Here is a 16,529-nt window from a genome sequence, read left to right on the forward strand (position 1 = left end):
AGATGAAAAGATTTTGTTGATAGCTGCAGGTCTGCTGGACACAGGACAGTGAATGGATGCAACGGTGGAAAGTATCGAGGATTAAAACACGCTCACGATCTAAGGATCCAAAATCCATGAAGTTTGGCATGATTGTACAGGCGTGGGCTAATGCCTCCCTGCTCCAGTTCAAAAAGCAATGGCCCATCACTCTTATTATATCTTTAATTAATATCACCTCCATGTCAAAAAATATTTTATGTAGATGTACTTCTCACCAGACAATCTCACCCATTTTGACTGAATTTGCTCTTAAGGCCTTGAAGGATCATGATTTCTTTCAAGTCCAGAATCCGGATGAAAATATTCCTACTCCCCACATTTCGTTCTTGCTACCCAACAAAAATGAGCAAACGCTTCTATTGTAAAATTGTGAAAAAAATGCAGATCCATACCTTATTATTCCCAGAAACGTCAGAATTAGAAGCTGCGAAGTAAACTAGTTATGAAAGTGTCCATAAGAAAGATCTGAAGCTCTTAATTTATCATTATTTTCGACAAGATCTGAAGTTTATTACTTTTACAAGAATATGAACTAACAAAAAAGGGAAGATCTACATGAGTGAATAACCGGGACCACCACCTCCTTCTGGCACTGTCCACTCAATATTCTGTGTTGGGTCCTTAATATCACATGCCTGTGAAAAGTTACTCACAAGACTTAAGAAGCTTTCAGAAGGGTGCATAACTTAAAACAAACAATATAGAATGATTAGTTAAGAGAGTAGAAATTGAGGTTACCAACTTTATAATTTTGTGTAAAAATAATTAAGCATCAAAATTCATGAAAATTAATATATTGAAAGGAACCTGAAAAAATCATCCATAAAGCTTCATCCCATCGAAGTAAAACTATCTGCGGTTTTCACAGCTCACAACTGGACTGCTACAATAGTTTACTAATCTGCCTCAACCATTCTTATATATTTTAGAAAAACATAAATATGCTGGTCAATTCTTATCAAAATAACTCAATCATAGCAGCTATGATTAAAGTTTCAGCAGAAGCTAATAATAGCATTCCAACGGATGACCAAAGAAATGTTTTTAATTTCTCAAACTCAAATCATAATATACTCAACTGCAGGGCTTCCTCACTTAACCACTTAAACTCCTAAGGAATTAAAAAGAAAATGAGAAGCACAATGAGTGTTGCATTTGGCCATTCACAACAGGCAGCCTGTAGCTACCATGTGGCAACTGATTTTGTGGTCAAATTTTGGGGGAGGTGGAACCACTGTCCCTTATATTCTTGTAAAATTTCAACTCAAATGGATACATAAACGTGACCAAAAAGATGGTCAAAGTTAGGAAAACAAATCAGGGTACGAATAAATTTAACAGTTGAAATTACACGTGGAGGAGTCCATATACAAGATAAGCAACATAGTTGAGTTGGACTACCAAATTTGATATGTTGCCAGTCCACAAGTATGTTTCTAAATCTCAATTCGCAGCTTTTTGGTACAAAACCATGTGTTGATACCAAAATGTACCATGTTTCGATCATCTTCGACATGTTTCAACCTGATTCCAACCGAAACCTGGTTGGACCACACCTTTATATTCACCTAACTCGATCGAAACTTGCATATTTCGACAAGTTTCAACAGAAAAGATGCTGGTTTCGTGGGTTTTAACTACAGGTAGCTCATTTTGCCAAAAATTTGTATATCAAACACCTCTTTCTTGCACTCTCCTACAAAATCAACCTTGTTAGACAGTGGATTTGGTGCTTGAAGCTTGAAGGTAATATCAAATTTTCCCCAAATTCAATTTCTCTTTGGGTACAATATACTAGTACACATGGTAGATTTGTTTCACGTTTTAGATAGAATGACCCAATCTATGGCTCCATGAAGTCCAATTATTATTTTTTTTTATTTTCTATTTAAAAAAATGCATTTTCCAACAACAAATTTTTGAAAAAACATAAGGGTAATAAATGACGGATGGAATTCAATTTAATATATTATAGACACCGTTGGCCGATCTACGGTGTGACGGTATCGCAATGGTTGTATTGTTGTTTTTTATTTTTATTTTCAGAATATCTGAAAATAATTTCTGACAATAAAAAAAAAGAAGAAAAAAAAGAAAATAAAATAAATCAGAAAAATATTCTATTTTAATTTGAAAAATGAAAAAAATTACTGAAAGTATATGAAATGAGTTTTCAGCCGAATTTGATTAGTAATGTGATGTTCTTTAATTAATTGATGGTGATTTATTAATAACTATTAAAATAACTAAAAATAGATCATACTTAGGGGAAATTTAGAATATACTTTGTTGTTGCTTAGGACCCATATTTGAAGTGTACATGTTAATAATATTTGTGTTTTTGTTGCAACAGTGTACCAACTAGTGATGCATTATAGAGTGATTGTTATGTGTGATGGTTGGACTTGACCACTAGACAATCCATCATCAGCTTCATGGTATATTGTGATAGGAGGACCGTGTTTCTCAAGTCAATTGATGCATCCAAGGAAAAGAAAGATGCAAAATACATTTAAAAGCTGTTGAAGGAGGTGAAGGAATTGGGGGTGGAGAATGTGGTATAGGTTGTCACTGATATTGGGAGTAATTTTAAGAAGGCAAGGCAAAAATTGATACAATCTCAGGTACTGACTCTTCTGGACTTCATGTGTAGCCTATTGCATCGATCTCATGTTGAGGATGTGGGGAATCTGAAGATTGTGAAAGAGGTGGTAGAGAGGGCAAGACAAGTGACCACCTTCGTCTACAGTTATAGATTTGTAATGCAATTGTTGAGGAGAAAGTGTGGTGGTTACTTGGTGAGGCCAGGGCTGAAACACTGTGCAACAAATTGGATCGCTTTGAAGAGCATCAAGATGAAGAAGTCCGGACTTAGGTCCATGTTTGCTTCAGAGAATTGGTTTGATTGGGAGGGGTCTAGTTCTCATGGAGGTCGGGTATGTTACACTTGTGCCCAAACCAGGTCTAATTTGAACTTGGTGTGTAGTTGTTGCTTCGGCGATTGTTGAAACCAGTGACTTGTAGGCTGTAGTAGCCAAAGGACTAGGCAGATATTTGGACTGTGGTAGAGTGGTTGACTATCCTCCATGCATGTGCTCATGGTGTGAAGGAAGTAGAAAGACATATCTGAATCCACTTCCGGATGTGTGGTCGTAAGTAACCTAACCATGTTGCTTTAACCTTCTAATGTATGGTAGAATTTCCCCATTACATTGTGTACAAAACCTTGCAAAAACATCCTTGAGAGTGGGTGAGAAGCACTGGGAAAATCCAATTTGAACAACACAATATGACCCATTGGTCGATCATCACAGGCTGATTAATGATCTGCTTGCTTGTGACATCAACTGGTGGAATGCTGAACTCCTCAATATAGAGTTGCTATCTATGGGACCCGGTGCTTCGGGTCAAGCTTTCTTTCACGTGCCCCATCATGTTGTGCTACCCTTATACAACTACGTACTCAGTGTGGAGTCAAGGTGGTGGGCCCACATGCCCCAACTAGGAAATTAATGGGTTTGACTGGGTTTAGGTGTGTAGGCAAACAGGCCTTAGTGGCCCTTGCCTATATATACATATGTGCTTAAGAAGCTCATAAACATCACCACCCAAAATCGGAAAGGAGAGAAAGAAAGGAACGAAAGGAAAGAAAGGAAAAGAAGAAGGAAGAGGAGAAAGAAGCTTGGATTGCCTGTGTGTTGCTGTCAAAGCTCGAGTCCAGGTAGGAACACTGATTCCCACCTACTTCCCTCTATTTCTGTGGAATTATAAACCTGGGGTTTAAGATTTTTTACTGGGTTTCAGTTGAAACCCAATGCTGAGCATTGAGGCCAGCTGGAGTGTGTTTGTGTGAGGGTACTGCACCCTCTTGCACACTCCCAACCGATTACAAATCGAATCCAAAGTAGTTTGGGTGAAAATTGCCCAAACCCTAACTTTTAGCTTTTCGATCGGAGATTTAATCATATCTCTAGTTTCACCCGGTGAAACTTGATGCTGCTAGGCTCAAAATGTTATACCTGCTCCCAAAATACACCCTAAGTTGTTCAGGCCAAATTGAATTTTCATTGATTGGTGTGACGACGTGGCCAACGGTCAACACCTGTGACCTCGAGCTGTGACAGTAGAAGGAAAAGCTTGACATAAAGATTGGAAATCACACTTGATGGGCGTTTGGACCATACATTGGATAAGCTTTTAATCCTATATGTTAGGTAGGCAAACTCCCCTTAATGACCTTGAAGTGCGGGTCGAAGCCCGCCACCTTTCTTTAAGTTTTTAGCCTTGACAGCAGGGACGGAATCACGAACGGACTCACAAGACTGAATCCGTTCGATGTTTCGTTCATGCTGCCATGCTTGTTTTGTGTGTTTTCTTGGGTGGGACCCACGTGTCTGTGTCTCGGATACCGTGGCTATGTCCCCGGGCATGGTGAACCCCACCCCTATCTTTCCCTTGCCTTGTTGGGCTAAGTGGGTGGTCCTACATGGCTTACTTAAAGCTTTAATGAGATTCAAGCCCTAAAAACTAAATTAAATGGTTGTGGATCCAACCAAACAAGACTTTAGGACCCTAGCATTTGAGGTTTAATGAGAAACCAAACTAACCCAAACACTTTAGGTCTTAAAGGAGAAACCAAACTGGCCCTAAGGCCCAACTTGAGTTAAAATGGATTTTGGGGTTTAAGGACCTAGGCAAACAGGCCCTAAGGCCCATTTCATTTTATAAAAGGAGGAAGCTCTTAAGCTTTTCCTCATTTCTCCAAAGAGCAAAAACGTGGGAAGGAGAGGAGAAAAGGAGAGGAAGAAGAAGAAGAAGAAGAAGAAGAAGAAGAAGAGAAGGAAAAGAAGAAGGAAGAGGGAGAAGAAAAGAGCAAAGAGGGCTCACCTAGCCTTGTCCTTACTGCCTCCATTGAAGGTAAGCTATCTCTCCTTTTTCCTTTTCCATTTCTCTATTTATTAGCTTAGGGTTTTGGATTTTGGGGTTGGAGATGACCTTGGATTCCACTTGGGACTCAATGCCCATGTGTGGGGCTTGTTCTTGGTCCCTTTGGGTGCCATTGCACACCCTTACTCATCCCATTGAGGTACCATATGACCCAATCATAGTTATCAAGGCGGGAAAGCGAGCATGGCATTTTAGAGGGGCAAAATTCAAGGTGACACCGCCATGGCGGCAAGGCGCCCGCCATGGCGTTCAAGGCGTCCAAGGCGACCAAGGCATCCAAGGAGCCTGGATGCCATGGCGTCGCCATGGCGGCGCCTTGATAACTATGGACCAAATCCATGAAAACCTATGTTTCCACCCAAAAAACCCAAGGTTTAGGTGGATAAATGGGATTGGACCATAGATGCCTTAATGCATTATGCCATTAGGGTTATTAGGACCCTAATGAACTTTAGAAACCATCCCTACATGCCCTTTAAGCCATTGAGGGCCTTGGGGATCGATTTGGAGGAGATTTGGAGTTGAAAACTAGTTTCTGCTGCGAACGGACTCACTATCGTGCCTTCTTTCGTGCCTCCATCGGCCTCTGTTCATTACATCTAAGAACGGAGCCATGGACGGATTCACATGAGTGCCTCCGTTCGTGAATCCGTCTGCTGTTGACAGCTTGACTGCTGCCCAATATTTTGGCCATAACTTTGTCTATACATATCGTATCAACGCGATTCTAGTTGCGTTGTAAAATAGACTCAAAGGGCTATATTTCCTATGAAGGAACCTTGGACCCAATCCGAAGGAAAGACCCTCGAAAGTGGGCCCAAACACTGAGGTTGTGTTTTGACAGCAACTTTAGAACATAATTCTAGTCCGGTGACCTCGCCCACGTCGAGGCTGCCTGTGTAAGACTTGATAATTTTAATAGGGGTTAATTACCACCTAAAGTGCCCCCTTAAATATACTAATTAAGTGGCCTATTGTGGTGCCAAGGTCTACCCTTGATGCCCTCAAAACCACCTTTGCCGTCCTAAGGGACTTGTGACCTCAACCTAGAAATGGAAAACCCTAAGATGAGACCAATCCAAGGGATCTCCCAAGACCAATGAATGATATGAGACATTATGCCCTTAGGAAGGTTTAGGACACCCCCCTAGCTCTTGAGGCTGTTGGACCTCAAGGAAGAAGGCTGGAAATAAGACTGACTTAAGGATTTCATGTTTATAATTACTTGTCTATAACACTTGGGGCTGCTCTTGTGACCCGTCCACACTTTCTAACTTTATGTTTCACTTGTCCCTAGGCCACCTAACTAGTGCGGGAGAACGTATATCAAGGCAATCCATACCAAACACATCGAACGATATCCGAATTATAGTGAGTGGGTTTTGGGTGATTGTTTGGGTTTGCTAATTATTAAATATTCTTTATCATGCTATTTATTTGATTAATAAGCATTTTACATAATTGCACTATTTACTTAAATTTGTGAACTGATTTGAATGTGAATAGCTTCATTATTGTATCGGGTTACGGTGCCGGGTGTACTGGTACCGGAACCCCAAGAATGTTTATGAAACTCATTGACTGTCATCCTGCCCTGTATGTGCCGTGCCGTGCTGGTACCTGGGTACTAGATGGAATGGGACGTTAATGCACCCGAAATACCTCTCGGGACGATAGGACTCACATGTAGTATATCTGTGGTTAGGATTTATGTTCCCTTATGCTACGACCCTTACCAACATGGGTTTATGTGTTGGGTAGTCAGAGCACCTGTTGCCTGTGGGGGAGAGCGGCTAGGTCTAGGGTAGTAATGGTTATCGGGGTCCACCACTGGGTGGTTTTGGTGGATTCGACCGGCGTAGGCCCCCTTGTGATAATTGAGGTTTCACTGTGACGATAAGTTAAGTGGCCCACAGTATCTCCCGAGTTATCATAGTAGCATATACCTGACTTAGATTTGTGTGCTAGGTGGAAAATGAATCTAACATGTGCATACATCATTAACTGTTTGGAAATGTGTGTTAGTGGAGCTAACCCCGTTGCGCAACCTCTTTTAGTTGGTATGCAGCTAATCTCTTGATGTGCGCCCTTTGATGCGAATCGAGTGGAGCTAGTGGCTGGACTTGGATGTTGATGTACATTCAAGGATGATGCCCTTGGGGCATAATCTTACTCTTTACTTTATGTTTATCATTCGTCGTGTACAAACTCCGTGTATACCTTGGAGTAATTACTTGATGGTTATAGGCAAGGATTTAAGTATCGGTATCGGGTATCGTATCGGTCAGGCGATTTTAAGAGACGTATCGTATCGTATCGGAGATACGTATCGATCGGTGCAGAAACGCATGAAAATGATCAAAATACACATGAAAATACACTTTTGGACACAAAAAACAATATAAACAAGCAATTTGTGTCATATATCATGCATATATACTAAGAATTGTGAATAATCAATAACCAGACAAGTGCGGCACTTTGAAATTGTTATAAAAGATTAAAAGATGAAATTCCTTACATGTAGAGTCACTCTATTGCCATGAAGAATGTCGGGGTAGATCAAAGTCATGTCTGTAAGGGTCTTTAACAATAGGAGCGACTAGGATGATGTTGTGTACTGTCCGAACATAAGCACAACATCGAGCCCGATCAAAATACTGAGGGTAGTGACTCTCCCATTCATAGTAGAATCGTGTGTCTTTGCTCTGGAGTGGCTAATGTCACGACAGCACTAGGTTGTGCTTGTGCTTAATTCTCTCCATATCCATAACTTCCATACCCTACAGAAGCCCCATGTCCATAGAATGAAGAAGAACCTGATGCATAATGCCCATGGCCTAATGAAGCACCAGCATAATCAGAACTAATGCTAAGTGACTCCATGCCACTCATAAGCACATCACTATCATATGGATAATGGGAGCGCTTGCGACTTGCCCTTATGTGGCTTCCGCGAGTAAGTCTTATGGCGCAGCTCAAGACCATGATCCATATCTTGGGTAGTATGTGTGTATCCACCTCACATGTGAATCGAACCCCAAAGACGATGTTGTTAAGCCTCATTGCCACCACCACTACCTCCAGACCACCTACCTCCCACTAGCACCACCACCACCACCACACATCATCATCATCATCATCATCATCATCATCATCATCATCATCATCATCATCATCATCATCAGCAGCAGCAGCAGCAAAGAACCACCACCACCATCACCATCACCATCACCATCACCATCATCATCACCATCGTCGTCTTCATCCTCATCATCAACATGTTGTTGAGTTCCTCCATACGTATGACCGACCTCGTCCTCCCGACTAAACCTTCTTGAGCTACTTTCATTTTCTTCAACATTAGGACAAGGATCTTGTGATGGTGGCCGTGTTGCATCCTCATTCATCCGTTGAATAATGCTCTCCATCACTGGATCGGGTTTGGTTGTCGCGATCCTCACTTAATTGATCCATCACCAATACCTTATCGGTATCTTCTATCCATGCTCTAACTGGATCTTCATCGTCAAGTAGGTGGTTGATGTCGATTGGGTTGACATCTACATCATCTCCTTTTCTTTCTAGCTCTAAATATTTAAGCTTCAGTTTCATGTTGTAATAGACATACACTAGCTTCTCCAACTTTGAATAACTGAGACGATTCCGGGGTTTGGTGTGTATCAACCCGAATGTACTCCAGTTACGTTCGCAGCCACTAGAGGATGCCGTCAGGGATAATACTCGAATTGCAATTCGGGTTAAGTGTGGAGCACTAGTACCCCCATAATTGAGCCACCAATCAGCTGCACAATAATAAATGAAATATTAAAAGACAAAACCTTAAAACAAATTTTAAATGATATAATAAATTACGTAAACCTAACTTACCTGGGCGTTGCGTGCTCCTAGCATGGATAGCCATTCTATCAGCAAAACCACGAGTGGCCTCCCGAAAATACTTAGCCTAGAGAGGTATTAAAAAATATATATATATTAGTTCCACTTCCACCAATCACTCTATTCTTGGTTTCAATCATTTATACAACTAATTTAGCTCTAACCTCATCCATGGCAAGTGTGGCCTTCGCTACATCTGGCTCCATTCTGTTCACAACATTCCTTAGGGCACGCAATAGATCCGGTCTACACCCTATATCATTGGAGTATTGGATATCCGGATTCAAATAATATGCTGCACATGGTTTGTAATGGATGGTTAGAAACCTAGAAATTCTAATAATAAATAAATAAATAGTAACTTACTAACTACTAAGTGTTTAAAATGAAACCAAAGTCATATACTTATAAGATTACCTGCCCAATGAACATCTTGAACCAACATATTTTCCTATCGATCGGATATAATCTTCAAATACTTCTTGTTTGATGTTGGGTTATTCTCATGTATTTTTCTCTTCACACATCCCATGGCCTCTACCATCTTACCCATGGTCTGCTCTTTATCCCCATCAACCTCTTGAAGCAGACAAAAGAGTGGCATCATAACATTATAAAGTCGGCCCATTGCAGCCCAAAACTTTGAGGAGGTGACAAGATCTTGAACAAATCTCCCAATTTCAGACCTTGCATAATTGCTAGTCAACCACTCAGTAGAGGTGAACATCTGTAGCAGCCCATGCTTTCGGTAAATGAGGCTATCAATTGCAATGTAATTTGTTGCAAATCTTGTTGTTGCAGGCCTCACTAAATCCCCTTGTGTGTAACTCCTCATCAATGCCAAAACCCAACTATGGTTGTAAATAAAGTTGGTGATTTTCCTTGCATTACCAACCAACTTTTGGACCTTGGGCAATTCTCCTATGTCCTTAAACATCAAATCTATGCAATGAGCTGCACATGGTGTCCAAAAAAGATGTTGCCTATTTAACATAAGCAACTGACCAGCCTTCTTGAAATTTGCTGCATTGTCAGTTACTACTTGGACAACATTTTCTTCTCCTATGTCCTCCACAACTTCATCCATTGACTTGTACAAGTAGTTGGCATCTTTGATTTCACTAGATGCATTGACCAACTTATGGAAGATCGTCCTTCCATCACAGTAGATAAGAAAATTGATGATGGATAATCTTGTTAGTCCACTCCATCCATCACACATGATGGTCACTCCATATAGTGGCCACTTCTCCTTGAACCTCTCTACATACTCATACACCTCTTGGACAATATCATCTAAGTAAGGCCCAGCAATCTCATGAGGTATGGGTGGCTTAACATTTTTCCCACACCGCTGAATCTCCTTTACCATGGCCTTGAAGTGGGGATCTTTGGCCTTATGTGGTGGAATCATAGAACTGTGGAACCATCGGAGATTGCTCTGCCTATCCTTTTACTAAGTGTTTTGGGTTGAAAGCTTTCTTAATCCTCTCGTTGGCTAGCATCCCTTGCTCTATAGACATTAGGATCCATGTCTCTGATATCTGGGCTCTTCTTTCTCTTACCCTTACCACTTTTTGTAAACCGGTCAAACATCCCCTTCACACTGGTTGCTCTACTAAGGCCAACAGGCTGCTTACCCTTACTTAGAGATGGACGACAAGAGGAGCCAACACCAATATCTACAGGGCCTGGTGGTCGAGCTGATTGACTTCTAATCAATTGCTCGGCTCTCCATTGTTGTCTTTTGCTTCATGTCTTATTGTTTCATCGCCAATGCCAACTCGGGTCCTCCTCTGCTTCCATATCCGATCCTTCATAATCTTCAAAATCTTCCATCAAATTTTTCACCAATGCATCAACATCATCATGTGCTTGCTTGGATTTTTTTGGAATCTCTAAGGTGTTTTTGCATTGCCCTCGCTTAACTCTACAGGGCACTTTGTACACTTGGAAACATTTCCATATCCTCCTGCCATGTGCTCTTTTGCCGAGTTACCCCACCTCCAAGATGTTGGGAGTCACAGAAGTTGCACTGTGTATGCAATCTATTATTGTTTATTTTGGTACAATAAGACCACCCAATGTCTTGTTGTCGCGGCATCGTCCTAAATACCAAACAAAAGTAGATAACTATATAAGATATATATTAAACAATATTCAAATCCACACATCAATAATTTATTATTTACACAAGTATAGACAGACATTATGATGCATGTCATGCATTGCATCATTTTCTTTTATTTACTACCTAGCAAAGTTGCCCTAAACAATATTTAAACATTTTTATATTTTCTACAACTAGTTACACATTATTTAATTTTTTAAATAATGAAAAAAAATGACATAATGTACTACATATATGAATCTAAGTCTTTGATTCTATTTCAGCCAATTATATATTTTATCAAACTATAATGAAAGAGTATAGATGGAAAAATCAGATTTTTTACATTTTTTTAAGTATTTTATAAATTCAGAAAATACCCAAAAAAAAAAAAAAAAAAACAGATTTTAGGGTAAATGTATAATCTTCTTGGGATGTCATACATCTATACATAATGTACTCCATATCTTATAAACATTACCATTTGTTTTAAAGTTGAGAAGAAAAAAAAAAAAATTTCATTTTAAAGAAGGAATTTTCGGTTTTGGGTAAAAATGGTCAAAGAAACATGGATTTGAAACCAAATCTTTGTAAATGCATACAAAGAATGCAATTTCTATGTTTGTTTAACATATTCTCTTTGATTCATACCAAAAAACATACCAATAATCAAAGATTAAAGCAAAAGATTTAAGTTTTTTTCAAAAAACTTACCTAATCCTTCAACAGCTTTTGAATTCGAATGTGGGCTGTTAGATCGACCAAATGATGTGATTTCAGCTCCTCTAAGTTTGTTTTTGGCAAAGAATTGAAAGCCCTCAAGAAATCTTACCCAAAAAGCAAGTTTAAATGTGTTTTTGGAAGGGTTTCTCAAAGCTGGGAAGAGCTTTTTTCCGCCAGGACTGCTAGAAATCGAGTTTTAGGTGAAAAGAATGAAATGGCCATGTGTTTTTTAAGTTAACGATACGTATCGAGTCGTATCGATATGTATCGGTATGTATCGGTCGATACATATCGAGACGACTCGATACGTCTCGATACATATCGTTTTTTAAATATAATAAAATAATCTTTTTTAAAAACTCTCGATTGTATCGATACGTATCAATCGTATCGTATCGTACCGATACGTCTCGGTCGATACGTCTTGATACAGTCGAGACATTTGCATTTAAAAAAAAAAAAGATACGTCTCGGCCTGTATCGTATCGACCACGACCGATACCGAGACGTATCGGCCGAGACGATACAATACGGTCCGAGACTTAAATCCTTGGTTATAGGAAATTTGTAACTACTATATACGCTATCATTAGCTAATGAACACCTTGAAACTATTCGATTTTAAATTGATTTACGCTTCCGTTGACTTCTATCTATCTTGGAATGTGTCATTCCGTTGGTTTTCGCACTCTGATAGTATTATGTTTTTATTATTGGTTATAGATTGTACTGTATCTGTGATCCTGGTAGTTTTTGGGATGACACTTGTCGTCCTAGTCACCCCTTTTCTTGTACTTTATCCTTTATTGGGATGGGGGCGTGACACAAAAGATAGGTGGACTCATCCTCTACAATCTCAATGGAACAGAATTGATCATAGGTTCAGGTTGGTCAGAACTTGAACTGAAGAACAATTAACAGAGCTTTGACTGGTAGATCTAACCGGTCGATTATCATCAGCCGGTGTGATCTACTGGTGAGCAAACCCAGGTTTTTGGAGTCTACTAACTCCATGACTAGTCGATCTAACCGGTCAATCAGCATCCACCGATGAGATCAGTTGGTGGATAATTGCCAAAGGCCCTTGGACCTGCCTATTCAACCGTGATCCATAAGTTGATCATTGATCAACTAGTGGGATCAGCCGGTAGACCTTGACTGGGTTATTCCCAAGCCTTTTTGGGAAAACTTTTGGAGGACTCTTAATGACCTAATCTAACACACTATAGTTAAGATTTACAGATGATCGGTCCTAGTAATGGAGGAAGGGTTTACAGCATGAAGGAAAAGAAGAAGAGAGGAGAAGAGAGGACGAAGAAGATAGTTGGAGAGAATCGTAGGATGTTAGAAGTGGCTGCTCCTAACATCCATTTACTTCATTAAACCATTCTTAGGAAATTACAAGGACCACCCTAGGGAGGTAAAAGAGAAACAGAAATAAAAGTTAAAAGTACAACTCTAGTGACTTATGACATAGACATATACTAAAGTACCCTTAGTACATAATCTCTTACACTCCCCCTCAAGCTGGAGAATAAATGTCATACATTCCCAGCTTAGACAATAAGGTACTAAATAGACCAGGAATGAGACCCTTGGTGAAGATATCTGCTACTTAATCACCTGTCTTCACAAAGGGAGCACCTAGAATCCAGCTTCTCTTTGATGAAGTATTGATTAACCTCAATATGTTTGGTTCGATCATGTTGAACCGGATTATGGGTAATGCTTATAGTAGCTTTGTTGTCACAATAAAGTCTCATTGGCCCTTCAGTGTCAAAACTCAAGTTTTGAAGTAGTCTTTTTAGCCATACAAGCTCACACACTCCATGAGCCATGGCCCTAAACTCAGCCTCTGCACTGGATCTAGCTATAACTAGTTGTTTCTTGCTCCTCCAGGTAACTAGATTACCACCAACAAAGGTCCAGTACCCAGAAGTAGATCTCCTGTCAGAGACTGAACCAGCTCAATCAGCATCTGTGTAGCCTTCAATTTGTAAATGGTTAGGCCTGGCAAATAGAAGACCTTTTCTTGGATAGGATTTCAAGTATCTAATGATGTGATACACTGCATCTAGATGTCCACCCCTGGGAACATGCATGAATTGACTCACCACTCCAACTGCATAAGAGATGTCTGGTCGAGTCAAGGAGAGATAGATTAGTTTCCCAACTAATCTTTGGTACTTGCTTACAACTACAAGAGAAGAACCACATTCATCACCAAGCATATGATTCGGATCAATGGGGGAAGTTGCTGGTTTGCACCCCATCATGCCTGTCTCTTTCAGAAGATCCAAGACAAATTTCCTTTGGCAAATGTTGATTCCTTTCCTTGATCTCGATACTTCAATACCCAAGAAGTATTTCAAGAGTCCAAGGTCTTTGATCTCAAACTGTTTAGCCAGATAAGACTTCAATCTGTTTATCTCAACAACATCATTCCCAATTACCACAATGTCATCAACATAGACAATGAGAGCTATAACTATACCATTACCTCTCCTGATAAACAAGGTGTGGTCAGCTTGACTCTGATAATACCCATTCTTCAGGATGGCTTGTCTACATCTCTCAAACTAGGCCTTAGGAGACTGCTTGAGGCCATATAGAGCTTTCTTCAAGAGACACACTTTCCCTTCAGCTGAGGGACACGTAAAACCAGGTGGAGGCTGCATGTACACTTCTTCTGCTAAATCTACATGAAGAAATGCATTCTTCACATCTAATTTGTACATTGGCCAATCTTTATTGGCTGCCACTGAAAGGAGAACCCTGGTTGAGTTATGCTTGGTTACAGGGGCAAAAGTCTCCTGGTAGTCAATGCCATACACTTGACTATACCCTTTTGCAACCAGTCTAGCTTTGTATCTTTCCACTGTACCATCGGATCTATACTTGATAGTATAAATCCATCTGCATCCAACTGGAGTTCTCCCCTTGGGAAGATCAACTAGATTCCAAGTATTGTTCTTTTCCAGAGCCACCATTTCCTCAGACATTGCTTGCATCCATTTTGGATCGAATAAGGCCTCTGTGACATTTTTGGGAATGAAAGAAGACTCAAGGGCAGTGGAAAAGGCAATACCTATAGGAGAAATAGAGTCATAGGAAACAAACTGAGCTATAGGGTTAGTACAAACTCTCTTCCCCTTTCTCATAGCAATGGGAAGATCTAATTTAGAAGGAAAAGTATTACCTGACTGAGGAGGATGAGACTGAGGATGTGGATCCAAAGAGGGGTTTTAGCAGGGTTACTTTCCTCTTCCCTTCAACAAGCATTCGCCTCTTGTGAATACAACATCTTTGAATCTTATTCCCTTGTATTCTTTTTTTCTGCTAGCATCACCACCACTGCTAGCATCAATATCAACAACACCATCAGTATCAACAACATCCACTTCTTTGTATTTTCCAATATCAAATAGAAATGGGGAAGTGGAGGTAGGCAAGGGAGATAGAAAAGGAATGACATCAACATCCTGTTCACTTCTAGTAATCTCCCCTTGAAGAGGATGCTGAGGAGAAGAAAAGTTAAGGAATAAACTTAAAGAAGGTGACATCTTTGGAGAAAAGGTGCCTTCGGGAAGGAGGATGGTAGCACTTATACCCTTTGGTTGAATCAGAGTAGCCCAAGAAGATGCACTTGAGAGCTTTGGGATCAAGCTTGGTGCGGGCTGATTTGTTAACATGAACATAGCAAACATAACCAAAGACTTTTGGAGGCAAGGAGAAGACTGAGGATTGAGGAGAAAGAAGAGCTAGGGGAGATTTGGAGCCAAGGAGTGGAGTTGGCGTCCGGTTAAGAAGAAAGGCAGCGGTAAGAAGGGCATTAGACCAAAAAGTTTAAGGCACATGCATACCAAAGAGAAGACCCCTAATGATTTCCAACAAGTGGCGGTTCGTTCTCTCAGCCACCCCATTTTGTTGAGGGGTGTCAACACATGTCAGTTGATGGATGATGCCATTATCAGTAAAGAACTGTTGGAGCCCCCCATACATGTACTCACCCCCCTTATCAGACTTAACAATTTTGATCTGAGTACCAAACTGAGTACTGATAAGTTGATAAAAATCCTTAAAAACATCACAAACATCACTCTTTTGTTTTAACAAAACAGTCCAAGTAGACCTAGAATAGTCATCTAAAAATAAAACAAAGTAACGAAATCCAAACAAAGAAGTAGTAGGAGAAGGCCCCCAAACATCAGTATGAACAAGAGAAAAAGGTGTAGTAGATCTATTACCATGATAAGGATAAGATGTGCGACAATGTTCAGCAAAAATACAAGATTCATACTAGAAAACATAAGAAGGAAAAGAAGAAAACAAGTGGGGTAATTGTCTCCTCATAACAACAAAAGAGGGATGACCCAAACATTGATGCCAAAGCATTACAGACTCCAAAGTACTACGGTTACTCCGACCACAAACATAAGCTGCAGTAGTAGATTGATCAGGTAACTGTGGTTCAAGAAAGTAGAGTCCGCCTTTTTCAATACCACTGCCAATAACCCTCTTTGTCTCCAAATCCTGAAAAAGACAAGAGGGAGGAAAGAAAGTGACACAACAATGTAAGGATTTGGTTAAGTGTCTTACTGATAATAGGTTAGTAGCAAAATCAGGAACATGAAGGACAGACTCAAGGGTAATAGAAGGAGTAACTCTCACATTACCCTTACCAGAGACAGAAGAAAGGGAACCATCAACAACCCTTACCTTGTCCCGGCCAGAGCAAATGGAGTAGGAATCATATTACTGTGACATACCAGTTATGTGATCAAAGGCTGCAGAATCAATAATCCAG

General features: G+C 40.2%; 1 protein-coding gene across 3 annotated transcripts in view; it reads right to left on the minus strand.

The window, feature by feature from the left end:
* Positions 1 to 467: 467 nt before the first annotated feature.
* The window catches only part of LOC122656497 (electron transfer flavoprotein-ubiquinone oxidoreductase, mitochondrial), a 138,808-nt gene continuing 122,746 nt past the window's right edge, over positions 468 to 16,529 (minus strand). For 2 of the 3 annotated variants that reach the window (XM_043851041.1, XM_043851039.1), the window contains one exon: positions 468 to 677. In XM_043851041.1, coding sequence (XP_043706976.1) covers positions 594 to 677 — 84 coding nt within the window. In that variant the 3' untranslated portion in view covers positions 468 to 593. Of the gene's footprint in view, positions 678 to 1,156; positions 1,289 to 16,529 lie in introns of those variants that run through there. The other variant, XM_043851040.1, reaches the window with a different exon arrangement.

Source organism: Telopea speciosissima, chromosome 3, assembly GCF_018873765.1.
Source record: "Telopea speciosissima isolate NSW1024214 ecotype Mountain lineage chromosome 3, Tspe_v1, whole genome shotgun sequence".
Classification (NCBI taxonomy): Eukaryota; Viridiplantae; Streptophyta; class Magnoliopsida; order Proteales; family Proteaceae; genus Telopea; species Telopea speciosissima.